The sequence below is a fragment of the Aethalodelphis obliquidens genome, unplaced genomic scaffold (genome assembly GCF_003676395.1).
Source record: "Aethalodelphis obliquidens isolate GAN/ISIS:26980383/991018 unplaced genomic scaffold, ASM367639v1 scaffold14, whole genome shotgun sequence".
Classification (NCBI taxonomy): Eukaryota; Metazoa; Chordata; class Mammalia; order Artiodactyla; family Delphinidae; genus Aethalodelphis; species Aethalodelphis obliquidens.
Window position 1 is genome coordinate 39,636,596 of NW_020837958.1, and position 21,593 is coordinate 39,658,188.

The window sequence follows — 21,593 nt, forward strand, 5'->3', positions numbered from 1 at the left end:
GGTGCTCTGTGGACAAGCAAATGCAGCAACTTCCTCTGCTAGCACTTCAGAGTCTGTAAAGAACTTCTGTAGACATAACTTCATTTGAGGCTGGTTATGAACCCATGAGGTTGGCAGGGCAGGTAACCTGATTCCCATTTTACAGACGAGGAAATATATATAAAGAAGTTAGGTGACCTGCTCAAGACTACACAGGGAAATAAATGAACCTGGGCTTTAACCCTGGCTCTGGCTAGCTCCTGAGCATGAACTGGTGCTTCAGGAGTTTAGAGAAAGGAGTTGGCTCTCCCCTACCACAACATCTCCTCATTCCCTCGCCTCACCTGGAAAGCCACCGCACTGCAGTCTTCCAGTCTGGCTGGCTCAGCCATTCCATACATGGTCTCAGGAGCCCCTGCCCCTGACCATATCCTGACCACTGCTCTCTGGGCTTGAGATGGTGTCAGGTTCCCTGAGCAGGCAGCTCAGCCCCTTCTCTGGCCGGTCCCATCTCTGAAACCTCCAACAGGTTTGGCAGCCTCTCCACATGCTGAGCCAGCTCCAGGGCCTCCTTGCTGGGTTCTTCCCCTTACCAGAACGTCTTCTCCTGACCATGTCAACCACTACCAGACCATCCTAAGTCTCACCTGCAACAACTCTTTCCTGTTTATTCCACCACATCACATCTGCTCCATTAACTCCTATGTTCATCTATGGGGCAGTATGATGGAGAGGGCAGGAGTTACAGGACCTAGTTTGGAGTCCTGGCTCTGCCACTTATTAGTTGATTGACTTTGAGTAAAACACTTACTGATTTAGAGGTTTGGTTTCTTCATCTATAAAATGGGAAGAGCCATACATGCTCAGTCAGCCCCACATGAAGATTAAAATGAGTTAATGGCTATAGTATAGTATAGTTAATGGCTATAAGTTGCAAAGAATGGAATAATAATAAAAATAATGGTAGTCATAGCAGCAGTAGTGGCAGCTGCCATTAGCTTTGCTATTTTACAGATCTCTCTTTCATCCTTACAATAATTCAGAGAAGTAGACATTACCTCCATTTTACAGAACAAGAGACTGAGGCTCAAAGGGGGGCAGTGGAACAGGTTTCATCTGTCTCTGCCCTCGTATCAGGGGGAGGGTGTGCCTCAACCTGTGTATTCCGTGGGTGCATGTGCTAGGCATTCTACTTCCTGAGGGACTCTTGCCCATCACTGGTTTAATGTGTGCTGACTAAATGAATTAATTCTTGGTTTTTCTGGAATCACAAGGGGAAAAGAACAGACACTTCAACTCCCATTTTACAGAGAAGAGTGAGGCCTGGACCCAAGAGTCTCTTATGGCTTCAACTGGTTACTACTACTACTACTACTACTACTACTACTACTACCCTTGGGTGAATAAGGTTTCCACTCTCTTCTTAACCTCTCTCCAGGGAGCCTTATTCATTTGCTCAGCAAAAAAGCTCTGTGTTGAGTGCTGGGGCACCTACAAAGAAGCCTAAAACAAGGTTTGTGCCTTTTGGTTGAACGCTGCTATGAAAACTGTGGGTTCCAAGTGGGATGGGAGCAACTGGGAGAAGTGTGGGAAGAGCCATTTGTGCCTGAAGTATGAGGGAGAGATGGCCAGGCAGTCTGGGTATGAAGGGACATTCCAGAGGAAAGCCCTGGTGTGTGCAAAACCAAAGTGAGACAAAAGTACTGCCTCCTCCTCCCATGCCAGGCCTTTGCCTCCATGTAGCTCAAGGTTCCGGGGGAGTCTGGGCAGGCTGACTCTTCTTTCCTGATAAGTTCTGGTGATGCAGTGGGAGAGATTTTTTTAACCTAACTGGAACATGTTTGTTCCATGCTTGTGCCACCTCCTAGGGAAACCTGTCCTTCAGAGGGACTCCATGGCTGAGTCATCTAAATGTCTATTAGCAATTTCCTATCTAAGCTTATAGGTTCGAGGAGCACAGCTCAAGAAGTGTCTGCTGACTGAGTGGATACTGGTGCCTTGGGTTTGGTGGATGATGAGAGTGAGTTCTCTTCTTAGTCTGTAAGGATTAGTCTTTCTGAAGACAAACTATTGCTACTAAGGGGTTACGTATTAAAATTGCAAAAAACAGCTTTTGTTGAGCCCACCCATTATATGTGCCTATGTGCATGCTGTGAGGTAAGGGATCCCTGAAGGGAAGATTGACACCCTTCCAGAAAGAGGCTGAGATCAGAATTTGTGCTGAGGAGAGGCAGAACGTCAAGATGGTCTCAGACTTTGTTCATTTGAGTTCACTTGAGTTCAACCTTTTACACACCTGTGTACCAACCCTGGGGAAACAGACCTGAATGAGAGGTAGTTCCTGACCTTGGGAGGGAGAAAGACCACTGATGCCATGTGGTAAGTTCAGTTTTAAAAGATGTCCACGGGAAGCCCAGAGAAAGGGCCCTGCACCCAGGTGGAGGGCTAAGGAAGGCTTCCTGGAGGAGGCCTCGGTGTTGAGGGTCCCGGCAGGTGAGTCGAAGGGCAGGGCAGTCCAGACAATAAGAATGGCAGGCGCACAGGAGGGACACCTGAAGTGGTGAGGTGGGGAAGTGGAACTGTAAGAAGTTTTCTAAATCAGTCACTGCCTCTCTACAACTCAGGGATGACCTGGATGTATTTCTCAGATTAGAAACAGGACTCCAAGGGAGGGTCCAGAAAGGTGCAGTGCTTAGGAAGGTTACATTTTTGGATTAGTCAAAGAGGGACGTGGAGCACAAGACAGGATGGTGCGCCTACTGTGTGCACATGGCTGATGTTGAGATTCTGAATTCGGGCCAGACCTTGGAAGAGCAGTCAAGGTGGTAGAGCTTCCTGGGGGAGTTCATGGGCTTGAGTCAACTGGGACCAGATGCAATGGGTTCTGGGGACAGGCCCCTGGTCAGAGGGAGCGACAGGGTGTGTAGGATGACCTGCTGCCCAGAAAAAGCTTCTTGGAGCAGGTCTGGGGAAAAAGGGTCAAAGGCTGAGTAGTATGGGTGTTGTAATTAACTATTTCGCTACAGTCACATTCCTAGCATGCTTGTGAACAACTAGAAAGCAGGCTTACAGCTTCTCTTCTTTCCTCAGAGCACATCAGAGATGGACAAAGGGCCATACCAAAATAATTAATCTGACAAACTTCACTAAGCATCTACTTCGAGCAGAGCGCTGTGCCAGGACATGGGAAAACAAAAATGATTCAGTCATGGTCTCTGCCCTCAGGAGTCTACAGTCTATTGCTCCTGAACTGAGTTAGGCTAAGTAAAAACCAGCCCGAGTGTGGGAGGTGGGCAGGGCTGGGGTGGGGAAGGGGCCAGAAGAAAGGGAATTACAAGCAGAGGGGGCAGCATCAACAAATGCAGGCAGGAGATCAACACAGCACATGCGGGGTAGCAGAAGCAGCCGTTTTGTGCAGTGCCAGGTGGGGACGGGTGGGGGCAACCAAGGAGGGGGAGCAGCAGGGGTGGGCCCTGTGTGCCAGGCTAGGGCAGCCACTCAGAGATTTTAAACAGGTTTTTTTTTTTCCCCCTCCTACACTTTACAAAGCTCACTCTAGCTGGAGAGAAGTGATTACAGGGAAAGAAAAGGAGGCAGAGACACCAGTGAGGAGGCCACTGCTTGGTTCACATGGGAGATACTGAGGTCCTGAGCTGGGGCAGCGGTATTAGGAACAGAGGGGAGAAGAACAGAGAGTTACAATGATAGAACTTGATGGGCTGTGAGGGGTGAGGGGGACGGAAGGACCAAGGAAACACCTAAGTTTCTATTTAGGAGACCAGGGAACGGTAGTGCCTTTACTGAGACAGGAACATGGGAGGAGGGTGGGTTGGAGGAGGGGGGCGGAGTCTAGCTCTGAATGGGCTGAATAGACAACTGCTTGCGTTTCTGAGGATGGTGGGGCACAGAGGCTCTGAGCTCCCAGGAGGTCTGCCCAGTAGAACAGGCATCCTCCCCTTCCCCATGTTCAAGAACGGCTCTGCATTCTGGATGGAGAGCCTCACTTTCAATGTCAGTGCTCTGGCTTGTGGTCTGTAGGTTGGTCCTGCTTTGGCTCCAGTGACCCCAGAAGCCCAGAGAGGCCATGGGGGCCTGGGCTGTGGGGCTGGTGCTTTATCTCCTCCATTTGTAAGGCGGTAACTGTGCGCCAGCCTTGCTAGAAGCCCTGCAGCTGGGGATCACACTGATAAATTCACTGTATTACTTTGCACAAATCAATATCCCAGCACTTACCAGGGGTTGATGTGACCGAAATTGGTTTCAGTCAATTCGTGAGGGTAATAAATGGCCATTTATCAAATCAATTCATTCTGCGGCACTTCTCTGCCTGCCCATCCTCGTGGTACCCCTGGGGTGCCAGGCTCCACCCAGCCAGCCCCCAGCACATATCTGACACTAGCCTAGAGGACTCAGGGAGGTCTGGCCTACCCTCTAGATCCGCCTCCCTCTCCTGCACCTACTTCAGTCTTGAGGTCCTGAGGCACTGGCTGCTGCTTACCTGCCACAAATTCCAACCCAAAGAGTGCCTCATGCTTCACCTGAGTTTGTAGCTGAACACAATCTATTATCAGTGTGATCCTGGCTGCAGGGCCTCTAGCAAGGTGGGTGCACAGTTACTGCTTTACAAATGGAAGAGAACATACCAACCCCTCAGCCCAGGCCATCCACGGCCTCTGTATCTTTTCCAGCATCACTGGAGCCATAGCAGGGTCAACCTACATACCACAGGACAAAGATCTGCCTCCAGATCTGAGGCAGTTCGGGTGACAGAATGGAGCTTTGGATAGAAGGAAGCACGTCGGGGCAGACATTCTGACAGGTCCTAGGAGGTGGGGAGTGGAATCATCTACTCCTGCTCTGGGCCAAGGGCAGGGACAGACAAGGTGATGTAGGACCTGGGGAAGAGACCAGTCTGGGGCTGGGACTAGGGATAAGTCCCGGGTTGAAGGAAATAACTGTGGGCCTGACCTGTAGAGCACAGTACCCAACCCTAGGTGGTAAACATCTTGAGGAAGGGGACTAGATTTTGTTGAGTGCTATCTGGTACACGCTGGAAGAAGCATGTGCTTTACAGTCCGACAGTCCTGGATTTGGCTCCTCGGTACAGAGATGAGGAAACTGATGCTCAAAGAAGCTGAATGACCAGCCTGAGCTGCACAGCTGGTAAGTGGCCCACCTACGATTTGAGCCCTGGTTGATCCTCCCTCTCCCCCCAGCTACTTCTGGGAGCTTCATAGCTTATGGGCTTGAGAAGCTGGTGAGTAGCAGGAGGTAAGAGGAGCAGGCAACCTGCTGGGAAAGGGCTGTGTAAGAAGTGGGGGGAAAATATCATGATGGCAGCTGCAGTTCTGGCCCAAGTGGACATGGGACTCCAGCAGGATATGCTTTCTCAGATCTCTGCTAGGTCACCTGTCTCTCCCATGGGCTCCTCCTCCTCTCTTCTTCAACTCAAGAGTTCCCAGGTCTCCTTCCCCTCTACCTCAGACACAGAGTGCGGTGTTGCCACCTCCAAGGTGGTGGCTGAGGGTGGCTGTCTGTATCCAGACCCAAAAGGGCAGCCTGGTGTGGTCTGGGCCTGAGTAGCAGGAACTTGTGTATTCATAAAAGCTTTCCCTGGCTCCTGTGTGTGCCTGCAGGCAGCCTTCTGACCTCTAGCTGGTGAGGCAGCTCTGGTCTATGGGCTCTTCTTTTTTTTTTTTTTTTAAATTAATTAATTAATTTTGGTTGTACTGGGTCTTCTTAGTTGCGGCAGGTGGGCTCCTTAGTTGCAGCTCGCCAGCTCCTTAGTTGCAGCATGTGGACTCCTTAGTTGTGGCAGGCGTGCTCCTTAGTTGCAGCTCCAGGGCTCCTTAGTTGCAGCTTGCTGGCTCCTTAGTTGTGGCAAGTGTGCTCCTTAGTTGCGGCATGTGAATTCTTAGTTGCGGCATGCATGTGGGCTCTAGTTCCCTGACCAGGGATTGAACCTGGGCCCCCTGCATTGGGAGCGTGGAGTCTTACCCACTGTGCCACCAGGGAAGTCCCTATGGGCTCCTCTTATTCACTGATGGTCAGGCCCCTGATGAGGGTCTCACGAGCCTACTGGTGTGTGAGGCATCTGGTGAATACTTGCAAAAACGACGTTGATGACAGATATAATGAGAAATTAACAGTCCCACTGGTGTGTGAGGATGATGGAGACTGGGCTGGGCTTAGTGTGTCACAGGGGTGACTGCCTTCATTGTTCAATGACTCCTCTAATAGGTTTCCTAGGGCTGACAAGGCCACTCCAGAATGTTCCAGAGGGGCACCACAATTTCAGACTCATTTCTCCTTTTACTGGCGAGAACTGGTGCTGGCCTTGGCAGTCGCTGGGCTGCATCTGGTGGGACTAGATGCAGCACCAGATGCAACATGTGAGTGGGACTGACCACGACATCACAGGGAAGAGGTTTTTAATTTTCTTTTTTTTTTTTTGGCCAAGCCACGTGGCACGCGGGATCCCAGTCCCTGACCAGGGATTGAACCTGCACCCTCTGGAGTGGAAGCGCAGAGTCCTAACCACTGGACCTCCAGGGAAGTACCGGAAAGAAGTTTTTAAACTTGAGCTGAGCATCAGATTGCCTGCAGGGCCTGTTAAAACACAGATTTCTGGGGAATTCCCTGGGGGCCCAGTGGTTAGGACTCTGCTTTCACTGCCGAGGGCCTGGGTTCAATCCCTGGTCGGAGAACTAAGATCCCATAAGCTGCATGGCATGGCCAAAAAAATAAATTAAAAAATAACCCCCAAAAACAAAACCCACAGATTTCTGGGGCCCCCTGCGAGAACTTCTTATTCCATAGGTCTGGGCTGAGGCCTCAGATCTACATTTCCAACGAGTTCCCAGAGGATGCTGGTGCTGCTGGTCCAGAGACCACTTTGAGAACCACTGCCCTGGGGGATACCCCTTGTCTAGGCCAGGCATAGGGTTCCACTGACCTTACCTCACCTGTCTGAGGTCACCCTCAGGGAGTCATGCACCTGAGTAGAGGAACAATAGTGAGGCCACCATCCTGAGCAGAATCTCAGTTTGATATATCTCTCTAGTGGGATCTGCATGGGGAGGAGGGCCATTAGATTAGGAGTTACACCAGCAGGCAGTCTAGCTCCCAGGGGTCAAAGTATCGGACATAAAGAACTTCTGAGGTGGAGAAGAAGGCACTCAAGACTTGTTCAGAATATTTTCCCCAAAATTGAACCAGCTGCTGACAAATTATACTGAAGTGTGGCAGAGTCCTGTGCTGGGAGACAGAAGATAAAAGTTCTAGTTCTGGCTCAACTGCTACATTACTAGTGATGGACAAACTCTTGTTCCTCTCTGGGTCTCAGTTTCCCTACCTGAAAAATGGGGGTGGGGTGGGGGCAGTAGACCAGATGAAGGTTAGAGTTAAATTCAAAGCATACGAAGGCAGCCTTGAGCAAATTACTGAAGTGCTCTGTCTCAGCTTCCTCATCTGTAAAAGAGGAATTTAATGGCACCAACCTCATAGGGTTGCTGTAAAGATTAAATGACACAACATATGCAAAGAGCTTAGAACACTGCCTGGAACATAGGAAGTATTCAACAAATGTTATGTTGTAATATTATTAGCCACTTCTCCCCAGCATGGAGACAGCAGGACTACAGCTCACTAGGGCAGACCGCGAGCTTCCTTGCCCTTTTTGGTGCAGGCCAGCATCTCGCATACTCACCAGCACCTACTGTGGCGATGGCACTCTCCTGGCCAATGATGTGCTCCTTCAGCCGCTGCTCCAGGGGAAAGCGGCGCCGTTCCTCGGCCTCACGTTTCCGCTGCTTCTCTTGGTACTGTGGGGAGAGAGAGAAGCTGGCTCAGGAGTGCTGGGCCCAGGAGGATCCTAGTTTCATTCTATCCCCCAACCCAGGGGGGAAAAACACAGGGTTTTTTCTCTGAGGGTCCTGATGCACAGCTCTGGCTCATGACCACTGGAGGCTGGCCCAGTCCTCCCCCTGCCCCTCGACCTAGGCCTCACCTCATCTCCCTACCTCGGGTGGCCACTGCTCAGGGGTCCTGCCTCACCCTGCTAGTAAGTACTGCTAGTAAATTAACCCTTGACTCTGGCGTCTGACAGAAGATTTGGTTCGAATCTCAGCTCTATCACTTACAAGATGTGCTCATTACCTGGAGCAAGTTACTTTGCCCCAGTTTTCTCCTCCGTAAATTGGGGATTAAATATGATAATGTATATAGAATGTGCCTAGCATCATGACTGATGTGCACTGAGTGCTTACAAATATAGGTTCCTTTCCTTTTCCACTTATCCTCTTTTTCTATAAATTTATTTATTTATTTATTTATTTTTGGCTGTGTTGGGTCCTTGTTGCTGCACGCGGGCTTTCTTTTAGTTGTGGTGAGTGAGGGCTACTCTTTGTTGCGGTGCGTGGGCTTCTCACTGTGGTGGCTTCTCTTGTTGCACAGCACGGGCTCTAGGTGTGCGGGCTTCAGTAGTTGTGGTCCATGGGCTCTAGAGTGCAGGCTCAGTAGTGGTGGCGCACAGGCTTAGTTGTTCCACGACATGTGGGATCTTTCCAGACCAGGGATCGACCCGTGTCCCCTGCATTGGCAGGCGGATTCTTAACCACTGCACCACCAGGGAAGTCCTCCACTTAACCTCTTGAAACCCATTTTGGTTTTTAAACCAGAGCTACGAACACCCTCTACTTCAATGATACTGCATTTCAATTAAACACAACTATTCAGCAATTGCTGTGTGCCTGGCCCTGTGCATGCAATGATGGAAAGGTGGGGCAGGGGGAAAGAGGAGGATTATACCCTGCCCCCTGGGAGGTTTAGATGATGCTGAGTGTCTGGCATGTGTCTGGCCTCCGGCTTGGTCCATTTCAGAAAAGGCAGATGGAGGAGGCCCGAGCTTGGTCCTGCTGCGAGGGAGAAGAGAAGAGCCAGGCCTTGCTCTCAGGAAGCTCAAAGTTGTGCAGGGGAGGAGAGGCAGGGTCTGTATACAAATACTACTCAGGCAGAATTAGCCATTTCCCTCATGGTTCCAAAGCATGTGTGCCTATTTCTAGCCTTGTACCTATCACTAAAAAAAAAAAATTACTTGAAAACCAGTTTGTTGCATGTGTGTGATTCTGTCTTCCAAATCAATTATGAGCCCCCTGAGGGTAGGCACTGCCTTTTACTCACTGCTATTCCCGGCACGGGTCCTGGCACAGTGGAGGCATCTGGTGAATATTTGCAAAAATGAAGTTGATGACAGATATAAAGAGAAATTAACAGCTAGACTGGGTGATGTAGGAGTACAGAGAAGGGAAGGATACATAAAGCACGGAACAATTCTGGGAGACAGGAGGCTTGAAGGAGCTGGAATACTGGGCTACGTGGGAGCTGTGGGACTATCTGGAGACTGGGCAAGGAGGGGTGAGTGTGTGGGTCTGATGATAAAGCATTTATGGAGGCCAGGGGATGGAGGGTGGGGGAAGGGAACAGGTCTTGAAGTGGGATGGAAAGACCTGGGTCTTCAGGAGGCTTCTTTCCCCTAGGGCCCCTGTAATACTGACAGCTTTCTAGAAAGCGAGCTGCCAAGGTATGGCCCTGTCACAAAAGTTGTGGCTGCAGATTGCTCTTGCAGGGAGAGTGGATGAAAAATACCTGCTGCTTGGGCAGTGTTTTCCTGTTAAGGTAGTGACCTTGACAGAAGTTAAAAAAAATAAATAGCAAACAATCCAATTTCGGCTGTTGCTATCAGTCTGTAACTGAAAGCTCCCATCAGTTCCGGGGTTTCATACGGAGCAATAATTCGGCGCTGATCCCAGCGGAGCAACACTTGCTGGTTGGAATCCAGCGTGTCATCGTGCAGCTCCCTCAGGCGCCACATACATCACCTGGCTCTGCCGACTCCAGGCATGTATCTGCTTCCTCCTCCCTGTCCACTCAGCCCCTCTCAGCACTCGAGTCCACTGGGGTGGAAGGCTCTGATGGTGAGATGCACACATACCTGCTGGTACAGCACTGGCCAGCAGCCTGGCCAGCTCACAGTCAGTCTGGCTGCAGAAGGAAGCTGGCCTCGGAGGGTTTGTTAGGTCTGTTTCGTCACTTCCCCTCAGGGATGGGTATTCCTGCCTCTGGGCCTTTTGCTCACACTGCTCCCTCAGCACAAAAGTCTTCTCTATTCCCACCTACCTCTAAGTGATCTCAGTTTAAATACCAAATTGCCTAAGGAGCCTGTTGCCCTGGCCCCGGGACCTCCAGAGCACTTATTTAACTGACTGTTTATGTCTCCTTACTCCACACATGAGGTCCGTAGTGACAAAGCCCATGTTTTATTCATTGCTATAGCTCCAGCGCCTAGCATAGGGCCCTACTCACAGAAGAAGTCAATACATGTTGCCAACCGAATGAGGTAACTACAGTTTGTGGAACAGCTGCTGTGTGAAAGGCACGGTACTCAGCACTTTAGATGTAGTGTCTCACTGAATTCTTATAGTAGTCCCCATCTGGAGTTTGACTCCTCTTCTGGCTCACAGTGGGGGCACACAGTGTGGCAGAAAGAAGCAGATTTGCTCCACAAAGATGTGAATTTAGACCTCGCCTAATCCAGTCACTAGTTAGCTGACCTTGGGGAAGTTAATTCACCTCCCTGAATTTCAGTTTCCGCATCTCTAACACGGTGATGGTACTCACACCTACCTTGCAGGATCCTTGTGAGGATTAAGTGAGGTGATGTATATGAAACAACTGATAGGTCTCTGGCATACAACAAATGTGTACGTAGAAGTCGCTATGTGAGAGACTCAAGTGGCCAGCATAGTACCTGGCCCGTGGCAGGCCTCTGATAAATGTAACTTCTCCTTTGCTGTATTCTGATAACTGATTATCTAAACCAGTGCCTTTTTTGTTTGTTTGTTTTTGTTTTGGTGCTGGAACCCTTTTAACTAATTTAATCTGCACGGAGCCCACAGATAAGGGGAACGGTTGCTCCGGCTTAAGCAGAAGCCAGAGGCCAAGTCCACGTGGATGCCCCCACTTGCCCCAGTGTGGCTCCTGAGGCTTCTCGCCCTAGGAACCCTGGGTCTGCAGGGTACAGTCTCAACACCAACTGAGTTCTCAGGACGCCTCTACTGTCCGGGGTGGCTCAGCTCTGCCTGTCAATTTTCCTTACGCGGTAGAGAACTCCATATCTAGGTACTTTTCATCTATTAGTTTGTGGGGCCTCACAAAACATATCTTCTTTCCTTTGCTACAGGCAAAGCCTAACATGACATTTCCCACCACTTTGTTGGTTTGGGTACGGCCACCATGGCCTCCTTAAGTCTTTTTCAGGGAAATATTTCTACCTCCTATAAGTCGACTTCACTGTCATGATTTTAGGTTATCTTAGTATTCCTATTATTTTCTTGGGCAATGGGAAAGGGTTCTTGACTTTTATGGGGGTGAGCATGGGGGAAAGGTTGCACTGTGATCTGGCTGGTTTCTCAGGAGCTTTCTAGATGGTACTGGGAAAGATTCAACCTATGGCTTAAATCTGAGCACATCCTGATTCTAGCATACTCCCTCCCAGCCTGAAGCCCTATATATCTCCTCAGAGAAACTTCTGAAACTGGATCAGACTTTTTGATAAAAATGTACAGGACAATGGGATTAAACCAGGTAGAAGGTTACTGCTTCATGCTCTTTTCCTAATGCTTATTAGCACAGAGTTTATATTAAAAAATATGCTGAATGAATGAATGACTTTTTAAGGCATGAGCTATGAGTTCAGGCTTGTGGAAAACTAACCAGTGGAAGAACCTAGGAAAGGAAAACATTTGGTCTGTATATATTCTATTTGGGGGAGAGGAGAGAGAAGGATGGGAGAAGGCACTTGGTAAGGGTCTATGAATGTGGGCTACTGCTGTTCCCGGCTTTCTGAGGAAATGGGGAGGAAGGCTACAGGGACTGAGGTCAAGGCCCTGCTTTGACAGGATTCCACTGGAGGAGAAGACAGGTTAGATGACCCAGCCTGCAAAAGTAGGGGGCACTGGGCTGAGAGGCCCAAGAAGCTACCCAGGAGAGCAAGAGCGGGGGAGTGATCATCTTCTTAATAAAAGCCACATGCAATTAGCTTCAGAAGCCCTCACCTGGAGCTAGCAGCAACCAGCTCCCAATGCTTCATCTCGGCTGGATAATCATGGCCACTGGTTTCCATCATTCTTGATTTAATATGGCACCCCTCCTGGCTCTGAGTGCATTTACAGGAAAGGCCTGGGAGGCCGAGGCGAAGCCTAGCTGGGCTCTCGCTAGGAAGTGGGTGGCTGGGCAGAGAGGATCTGCGGAGGAGGGTTACAGGGAGAAGGGGTATGGCAGCACACCTACTGTTGGGCATTCCTCAGGAACAGGTCTGATAATAAACCTGGTAGTACATTCACCGAGAGAGGAGCGAGGTTAGGGGTGGTAGGCAGAATGAGACCCTGGACAAGAACAGGATAAGCATGGAAGAGGGAAGAGAAGAGAGGCCAAGCTGCAGTTTGTCTCTTGTGGGAGGTCAGGGCAGAGCCCACTGGCTGCTCACACACTCAGATATGCCCCATCCTCCTGACTCCCTGATCCAACCCCAACTTACATCACAGTCAGGGCTTCTACCATGCCCTGAAGCTGTGGGGGACAGAGAGGACTGGGTGCAGAGGCCAACAAAGGGGACCATGGGGCAACAGATGAGACTGGAGGGGTGTGGGATGATGGAATGAGTCCTGAGAAGGGGGGTGATGACAAGAGGAGCCTAGGGGTCCAACAAAGGAGCCTGGGAAATACAGCGCAGACAGGAGAGGAGACTGGGGGACAAGAAGGGCACCTAAGGGACTTCAAAGTCTCTTGAACTAGCTCAGAATCCACATCCTTGTAGAGGAAAGCTGGGTACAGAGCAGGCATCAGTCCCATCAGACTTGAGAACCACTATGTCAGCATCCCAGATTCCATTCTCCTCTCCTCCAGTCGATCCTCTTTTTGCTGCCAGAACCATATTTTTAACATGTAAATTAGATCATGTCATTCCTTTGCAAATAGCTGGGTTAATCCAGAGACAAGAGTGGTGAGAGAAGGTTAAGAGGCGCAAGGAGTGGCTAAGGTGAGAAAATGGGTTATGTTCTCCTCAGTCCATCACATCAGGAGGCACGTGATGCTCCTGTACCTGTGGCTGGGGATGTTAATTTTGATCACTTGGTTAAGGTGGTCTGTGCTAAGTTTCTCCAAAATTCTTCCCTTTGTAATTAATAAGTACCTTGTGGGGTGGGACTCAGTGACTGTGAAAATATCCTGTTACTCCTCAAACTTCCACTCACTAGTTTGAACATGGACTGATGAGTCTTGCTTGATTTAGAACCAACTGTTCTAAGTCTCACAGCCCTGTGGAGTTCAGAGGATCTCCTCCTTCCTCACTGTCCAGAGATGAAGTAATTAAAGCAGGGTCCCACTGGTAGCAAGTAATAAAGGCAGAACACTAACCCTTGTAGTCTAACTCCAGTGCCTGCACTTTCCACCCTGCTAGATAAGAAAAGACCTGTTCTTGCCTTCAGGAAGTTCAGAGCCTGTTTAGGAAGATGAGACTTAAAACACAAATTTCATATTCCTACTTTTAGCATGGGGTTACCTAACGAATTTATTGAAAATAAGCACCAGAGGGTGTTCTTGCCAGAAATGCATAATCTGAGTTGAATCATAGGAAACATTAGACAAACCCAAATTGAGGACGGTCTACAAAATAACCAGCTTGTACTCCTTAGAATGTCAAGGTCATGAAAGACAGACTGAGGAATTGTTCCAGATTAAAGGAGATCAGGGCTTCCCTGGTGGCGCAGTTGTTAAGAATCTGCCTGCCAATGCAGGGGACACGGGTTTGAGCCCTGGTCCGGGAAGATCCCACATGCCGCGGACCAATGAAGCCCGTGTGCCACAACTACTGAGCCTGCGCTCTAGAGCCCGTGAACCGCAAAACTACTGATCCTGTGTGCCACAACTACTGTAGCTAGCGCACCTAGAGCCCGTGCTCCACAGCAAGAGAAGCCACCGCAATGAGAAGCCCCGCGCACCGCAACGAAGAGTAGCTCCCGCTCGCTGCAACTAGAGAAAGCCACGTGCGACAACAAAGACCCAACACAGCCAAAAAAAAAAAAAAAAAAAAAAAAAATTAAAAATAATTAAAAAATAAAGGAGACCAAAGAGACATGAAAACTGAATCCAGCTTCAGATCCAGAATTTTCTTTTCTTGTAAAGAGAATTATTGGGACAACTGGTGAAATCTGAATAACATCTATAGACTAGTTAATATCAATATTAATGCTCTGATTTTAAGGATTGTACTGAGATTATATAAGAAAATTGCCCTTTATTTTTTAGGAAATTCATACAAGTATTAAGGGGTATCGAGTATATAACTTAACCCTCAAATGGTTCAGAAAAAATTACACATATCTCTCTCTATATATTATTTATATATACATAAGTAATAAAGCAAGTGCAATAAAATGTTAAAAACTGGTATTATGGGTGAAGGTTTATGGGAATTTGCTGTACTATCTTTGAAATTATGTAAAAGTAAAAGTGAAACAAATCAGGACAATGCTTACCCTTAGGGATGGGTAGTGACTGGAGGGGAGTATGATGCACATGAGTACTTGTAATAGTCTATTTCTTGATCAGGTATATTCAGCTTGTAAAAATACAGTGAGCTGTATACTTATGCGTACTTTATACAAATATGTTTCAACAAACAGTTTTTGAGAAGTTAAAAGAAGGGACTTCCCTGGTGGCGCAGTTGTTAAGAATCCGCCTGCCAATGCAGGCGACACGGGTTCGAGCCCTGGTCCAGGAAGATCCCATATGCAGCAGAGCAACTAACCCCTGTGTGCCACAATGTGCGCCTGCGCTCTAGAGCCCACAAGCCACAACTACTGAACCCACGTGCCACAACTACTGAAGCCCGTGCACCTAGAGCCTGTGCTCTGCAACAAGAGAAGCCACCGTAATGAGAAGCCCGCGCACCGCAATGAAGAGTAGCCCCTGCTCACCGCAACTAGAGGAAGCCTGCGCGCAGCAACGAAGACCCAACGCAGCCACACACACAAAAAAAAGAAGCAAAAAGAAAAAGAAAGAAAGCAAAAGCCTGTCCCTGTAAAGCATGGAGTGCTGTTCTTGGCCCATGGAGAACCTGTAACAAAGGTCAGATGGTGCTGTCTGGGCCATCTGGGCCAAGCACAGAGCCAGGCATGCGGCACAGTGGCTCTCGAAATGAGATGCGAAGCAGGGAGCAGGTTGGGCAAGGCAGGGAAGGGATAGCTCTTCACCCTAAGCCAGGAGGAACATAAATCTCTTACCCTCCTGTATACCTCACCTATTCTCTCCTGATAGCTTCCTTCAGATCTGATGGGAGCACCCAGGCTTGCAGCCCAGAATGAGGGGCTCAGGGGAGCACTGCATCCCCAGCTACCCCTGAAGCAAATGAAAAAATACAGAGATAGGAAATGTGCTTGTGATTCTGTCACTGGGATATGCAAATAAAATATATATGATAGGCCTATCTGCCTAATATTCCTGCCAATTCATTCTCTGGATGTGATTAAAATGAGCAATAAATTCCTCGTGAGTCTCGATGGAGTGAGGATCTGGGAGCGGAGATGCGGGCTGGCACAAGCACGTCCCCCTCAGCTGAATATTCATCATGGAATAGCTCCCTATATTTTTGTTTTATCTGCCATCGTGTGCACAGAGATAGATTTCTACCTCTCCTTCATCTCTTAGTTAAGATGTGGAAATGGTCTAAGCTTTAAGTATTAAACTCTCCAGCTACTGAAATCCTTCAAAGTGAGATCACAGTTATCTTCTCTATGAAGCCTGCCCTGCTTATTCTGTCTGGAGGTGATCCATGCTTTCCTGGGGCCCCCACAAACTCTGTATGGACCCCTCCTAAGGCACAAGTCAGTCTGTGCGTATCAGAGCTAAGAGCGCCTGCCTCTCCCCATCTTCCTCTCCCAACAGCCAGCTCAGGAGACAGGAGCTGGCTTCATCCACCTCTGGATCTTCTCAGGGGCCCCAAGGGGGCTTCTGCACACAGAGAATGCTGAGAGAACTGAGCAAACCGGCCATGAGGAGAAACTTATTTAAGCCACCTAAGGTGACAGAGATTCTGAGATAAGTGAGTGACACATTTTAAAAGGCAGAAGAAAATTAAAAATTAGGCTTATGGATAATTCTAAAATGAGAAAATCATCAAGAAATAATAAGTGAAAAAAGCAGATTCCAAATATGGAACTAGGATCATAACTCATAACACCTTCAGGACCAAGTAGGAAATACAAATGTCTGACAGGCAAGCACATAATACAATAGGAAATAGGTGCCTGTGGCTGGAGAGTCCACGCTCCAACCTCTAAGGCATTATACTCATATTTAAAAAGAAAAAAAGTTGGCAAAATAAAACATGGCTGCCAGTTTGAGACCCCTGGGGTTTATACAGTAGGCTACTAACCAGGTTAAAAAAAAAAAAGACCACTTATATAAATATATATAGATATGGTTCAGAAAAGGCAAATGTAGTATCATAAGAAGAAATCTCTGATTCCTATCCCAATAGTTGCTAATAATAGCTTGATTTTCTAAAGTCACATGCTTTATTTCAGCTTTAGATTTCTCATTTGTAAAATGTGGGGAATAAGAGCTACTTCATGGCTTTGTTACAGGATTAGAAAAAATATATATTAGAACACCTGGCAGAGTGCCTAGATGCACTTGATAAATGGTACCTACAATTATTATAAATAATTAAAAACATTAATAGCAGTTATGTACAGGTAGTCAAGCTATCAGGCTAAAACGTTTTTAACTGAGATTCAGTTCAGTTGACATCTCTTCCAGGAAGCCTTCCTTGATCTCCCAGGCAGTATTAGAAGCCACCTTGGCTTTCCATAGTCCCTGTCCCTGGCCTTCCCTGGGACTGATGAGTTGGTGGTATCATGCTTTACTTGCCTGTCTCCTCACCAGATTGGGACTTCCTTGAGGGTTTCACCCAGCTGTCTTCTTCCCATCTAGCTGAGAGCCTGGCACACAGATGTCATTCATAAATATGTACTGACTTATTTAATTCTCTTCATTTTACTCTCCAAATTTTCCATAATGGGAAAGATGACTTTTATAATTACAAATTTTCTATAAAGAGCCCATAACTGACTATAGAGGTAGGTGAAGGTGGAAGAGGCTGAGCTGGGTGGCAGGGGGATGCCGGATGGAAAGCAGGGGAGGAAGATAAGATCAGAGTGGTGGTAACCTATGTCTAGACAAAGAGCCAGGAGATGAGGTCTCAGGTTGGAGCCTCAGCACCCTCCAGGCCTGAATCATTATGTTACTGACATGGGGCCTGAACTCAGAAAGGAGCAGCTGCTGCTTACTTACTGGCAGAGGGAGACAGAACCCAGTGTAAAGCAGTGTTCTTCCCCTGAAACTCTTCCGCAAAACTCTTCCGCACAATTTTGAAAAGGCAGTTTTTTGCAGCTTGGAGGAAAAAATCAGAGCGGAAAGAATGGGTGACCATGGAGATGCTGAGCAACTAAGAGAAAGACAACGCTGCTGACATCCAGGGAGAGGTGAGGGTGGTTCACGTGGGTAGAATTTGAGGGGACTGCAGAGCAATCAAGTGGAAGTGCTCAGCAGACAGGTGAACATTTCGGAAGGAGGAAATCCAGACTGGGTAAAGGGATCAAGTGCAGAGAGGTGACGACAGAGAAAGTCTTCCAACTGAGAGGTGACAGAACCCCTGGGCTGGCTCTGAGTGGTCTTCTAGCCTCTAAAGGCAGTCCCTGCCTGGGGTCACAGCTCTGGGAGGGAGCTCCTCCTGCAGCAGCCATCCGTTAGGCCTGGCTCTGTCCTAGTCCTAATACTGAATTAATTTCCTCTCCTCCCATCCCCACCCCAGTCGTCCCTGTGTCTACGTGCATCTCTCCTTTCCGGGCCAGACGCCCCATTGCCTTCGGCCTTTTCTCATGGCACAGTTCTGCTTGCCTCCTTACTGCCCCCCTCTGCACAGATTCTAAGAGCTCAGTCTACTCAGAAGGTAGCATCTGCAATTGCCCTCTGTGGTCCAGAAGGATCTGACTGGCACAGAGGACGCAACTGCCACGTATTCACTCAGGACACCAGCTTTGTACTGATGTGGCTGACATCAGGCCATTTCTTGGGCAGCCAAATTTTGTTAAGGGTCCCTCTGCAGCCCTAACCCTTCCACCCTCTCTGGCACTAAGTGGCCTGTTCTCCTGCTTTACATGACTAGACCAGGGCCTGCCCTATGTCACACCACCTGACAAATATGGGTACTTTTGGCCAAGTGCAGTGCTTGCTCTCAGGGGACAGTGGTTTGGCCTGAAAAGGGAGATAATGATGGGGAGGCAGTCCCTGAGGTGACCTGAAACAGTGCTCAGGGATTTCCTTATGGCATGGGGGAAGCTGACCCAACTACAGGACAGGAACATGGGATTAGTTCCAGTGAGTTGTGAGTGGAAGTAAAGGGTCCTACTTCCAGGCTGAGCAGTTAGCTGCAGATGCAAGGCCTTTCAGAGCACTCTCTCCTCTCTGTAAGCAAGCAGCAGTATTTCAGAGGGTGGCTGCTCTGCCAGTCAGGTCCCTGAGGACCTAGGATGAGCACAACCCGCCTCTGCTGACGTTCATGTGTAGCATGAGGTAAAAATGAATCTTTGCTGTTTTAAGCCTCCGAAATTTTGGGTTGTTACAATACCATGACCTAGTTTATCCTGACTGCTACACAGACAATGGTATTTTGAATGGAACCTTAGAAACCACTTAGTCACAATGTTTTCATAAAGGTAAACTGATCTTCAAGAGGGGAAGCGCTCACCCGAGGTCACCCAGTCAGTGAGTGGGGGAGCTGGGATCACAACCCCTGTCTTGTCTTGGTCCGGTGACCTAAGTGCTCTTACTCAAGACACAGAGAATATGTGCCACTAGGTGGGACCTGTCACTCTTAATCATCTCAAAGCACTTCGGCCAGTTTGCCAATGAGAGACTCCATGATGCTGGAAAGAGCTCAAGACTGAGAGTCAGAAACCAAGCCTTCCAGTTCCAGTCCTGCCAGTGAACCTACTATATGACCCCCTGTCCAAGTCTTAGTTACAGTTTTGACAGTAACTCACTCTGGGACCAAATGCAAGTCACACCACATCCCTGGGGTCCAGTCTCCCCAGGAGGAAAAGAAGTCATTTGATTTAGGTTTCAGAGATTTAAAATGTGTGCCCACAGCACAGCCTTCAGGGAGGTTACCTGGGGGGTAGGGACAGTCCGGTGGGCGGGGCACTGGGCCACCCCTCCTTCAACAAGAACAGCTCTCTTTTCCTCTGACTTATTTGTTTAGACTTCGATAAGATTTCCCATCACCGGACTTGATGACTTCTCAGGTCCCTGCCAGCTCTGAGATTTGTGATTCTAGTTCTTGGATTCTGCCAAGCACTTTCTGAGATATAATTGGGTGGCTGAGAGGAGCAGAAGGCAGCCTGTTTTCAGAAGGTTCAAAAGTCTGGTTGAAAAGATCAAATGAAGATGGAGATTGTTTTGGCTCAGATTCCATACAAGGCTCTCTGGAGTGTGTGTGGAGGGAAGAGGTCAGGGAATAGCTCTAGAAGGAGTGATGATGGGAAAGGATTACTTGATGAGGCTAAAGAATACATGAGGCCTGAGGAAATAGTACTTAGGCTGAGATTTATGTCTTGCTGTCCTTCCTCCTATGAAAAGGAGCTGGAAGGTCCATTACCTCAAAAACTGAATTTGAAAGTCCTCAGAAGACAGAAGTGGCCCAGGCCTCTTCCTGGTCAGGAAGAGGGGCGGCTTCCTATTCTTGATGAGAGTGGGGGTTGGATTTCAATTTAAATAGACAATAATCCCCTAAGCAGAAGTGGCCCTTGGTGTGGAGCCTGACATAATTTAATGAGTGAAAGACCAAATGCAGCATGGAGTGCCCACAGGCCTTCTCCTTTCTTTGAGACTTACCTTGGCCTCAGAAGTCCTTAAGAGCTTCATCACCTCCCCTTCTCGAGCATAATCCAAGGGTGTGTGTCCCATTTCATTCCTCTGCAGGGGGTTAGCTCCTGGCAGGAGGAGAAGGAGAAATAGAGCCTCTATGAGTGATCAGTGGGCTCTTGGCCTTCCCTCAGAGGTGGCTTGTGCCTTGATTTCAGTGTAAGGAATGCCCACAGAAATATGGAGCAACAGAAACCTAAGAGATTGAAATACATGTTAAGCTACTCTGAGAGAGGAGTTCTCAGTCCTCTCTGACACAGTGGTCAGGGTACTGAGGCTCCTACATGGGCATGCACACGTGCAGAAACACACCACCCATGCAGAGAGGTGCCACCCACACAGATATGCTATACACACACACAGGTGTGCTGTGCATACAAAAATACACACAGCCAAACATGCTAAAAAATACACCAAACACGCACATAGATTAATACACCCCAACACCAATGCGTTATTCATTAAAATGCCCGCATTATCAAATTCGTTTGTACACAGATGAATATTCATTCATCAAAATCATATAAAAATCTAAAGCACAGAATATACGAAATAACCGTGAAAAGGCCCCCTTCTTTCTGCTCTCTGCCTCTCCCTCTCCTTTAATGCTCTCTTCCTTCTGGACACTTCCTGCCTACCAGAGTCAGCTGAGTCCTCTGGTCATCATCAGCAACCTGGCTGTGCCAGCCCTCACCAGTGCTACTTGTTGGTGAGTTTGTGCACTCAGGCAGGCATTTCCTCCAATCATTAGTTCCTATGATTTGAAGACAAAGAACTTTAAGTATAACAAAAAGAAGAGGCTTGCTGGGGGCCATGCATCTACCTTCTCTCACTTTTAAGTGCCGGCAGCTGATGAGCCCTGAATAAAGTGTCCACTTGGTGCAAAGCCTTGTGGACAGGCAGTCGTGGAGGAAAGGCTACTCTAACCCCCATGCTATCAGAATCTCCTTCCCAAAGCCTAGGTCTGAGCACCTCACTCTACTCTTCAAAAACTGTCCATTCCATTCAATTTGCCAAATCTTGAATGAGTGGGGCCTGGGAACATGGAAGACTCAGATCTGGCCCTGCTCTAAAAGCACTTCTCTCAAGAACTATGTGTTAAATGGAACATTAAGGTAGTGGTCAACTAGTATTCCTTGATCTTCTTTTTTGCTAGGGAAGTGTTGTCTAGAAGTAAAGAAGGGTTAAGACACAGTCCCTGCCACAGGATATAATAAGTTGGCTGGGGACACTAAATACACAGGTAAGGCCGTGTCACCACGAGGCCTGGCTCGGGGGGATGTCCAGCCACTGTTTGTTGATGGACAGTAAAAATCAGTGTTTCTCAATCCCAGGCTGAGGAAACATTTATATCATGATATAAAATCATTCCTATTGAAACTCTCTGCTTCTTTTTTTTTTTTTTGCGGTATGCGGGCCTCTCACTGTTGTGGCCTCTCCCGTTGCGGAGCACAGGCTCCGGATGCGCAGGCTCAGCGGCCATGGCTCACGGGCCCAGCCGCTCTGTGGCATGTGGGATCTTCCCGGACCAGGGCACGAACCCGTGTCCGCCTGCCGATGCAGGGGACACG

The 21,593-nt window shown here is 48.5% G+C and overlaps 1 protein-coding gene across 14 annotated transcripts in view; it reads right to left on the reverse strand.

Moving 5' to 3' along the window:
- Positions 1-21,593, reverse strand: part of CLPB (ClpB family mitochondrial disaggregase) — a 171,891-nt gene that overhangs the window by 44,231 nt on the left and 106,067 nt on the right. For all 14 annotated transcript variants that reach the window (XR_003434569.1, XR_003434570.1, XR_003434568.1 and 11 more), the window contains 2 exons: positions 19,993-20,090; positions 7,688-7,802 (listed from right to left, as the gene is read on the reverse strand). Coding sequence is in view for 7 of the 14 variants with exons in the window: in XM_027115637.1 (XP_026971438.1) it covers positions 7,688-7,802; positions 19,993-20,090 (213 nt within the window). In the remaining 7 variants the exon portion in view is untranslated. The remainder of the gene's footprint in view (positions 1-7,687; positions 7,803-19,992; positions 20,091-21,593) is intronic.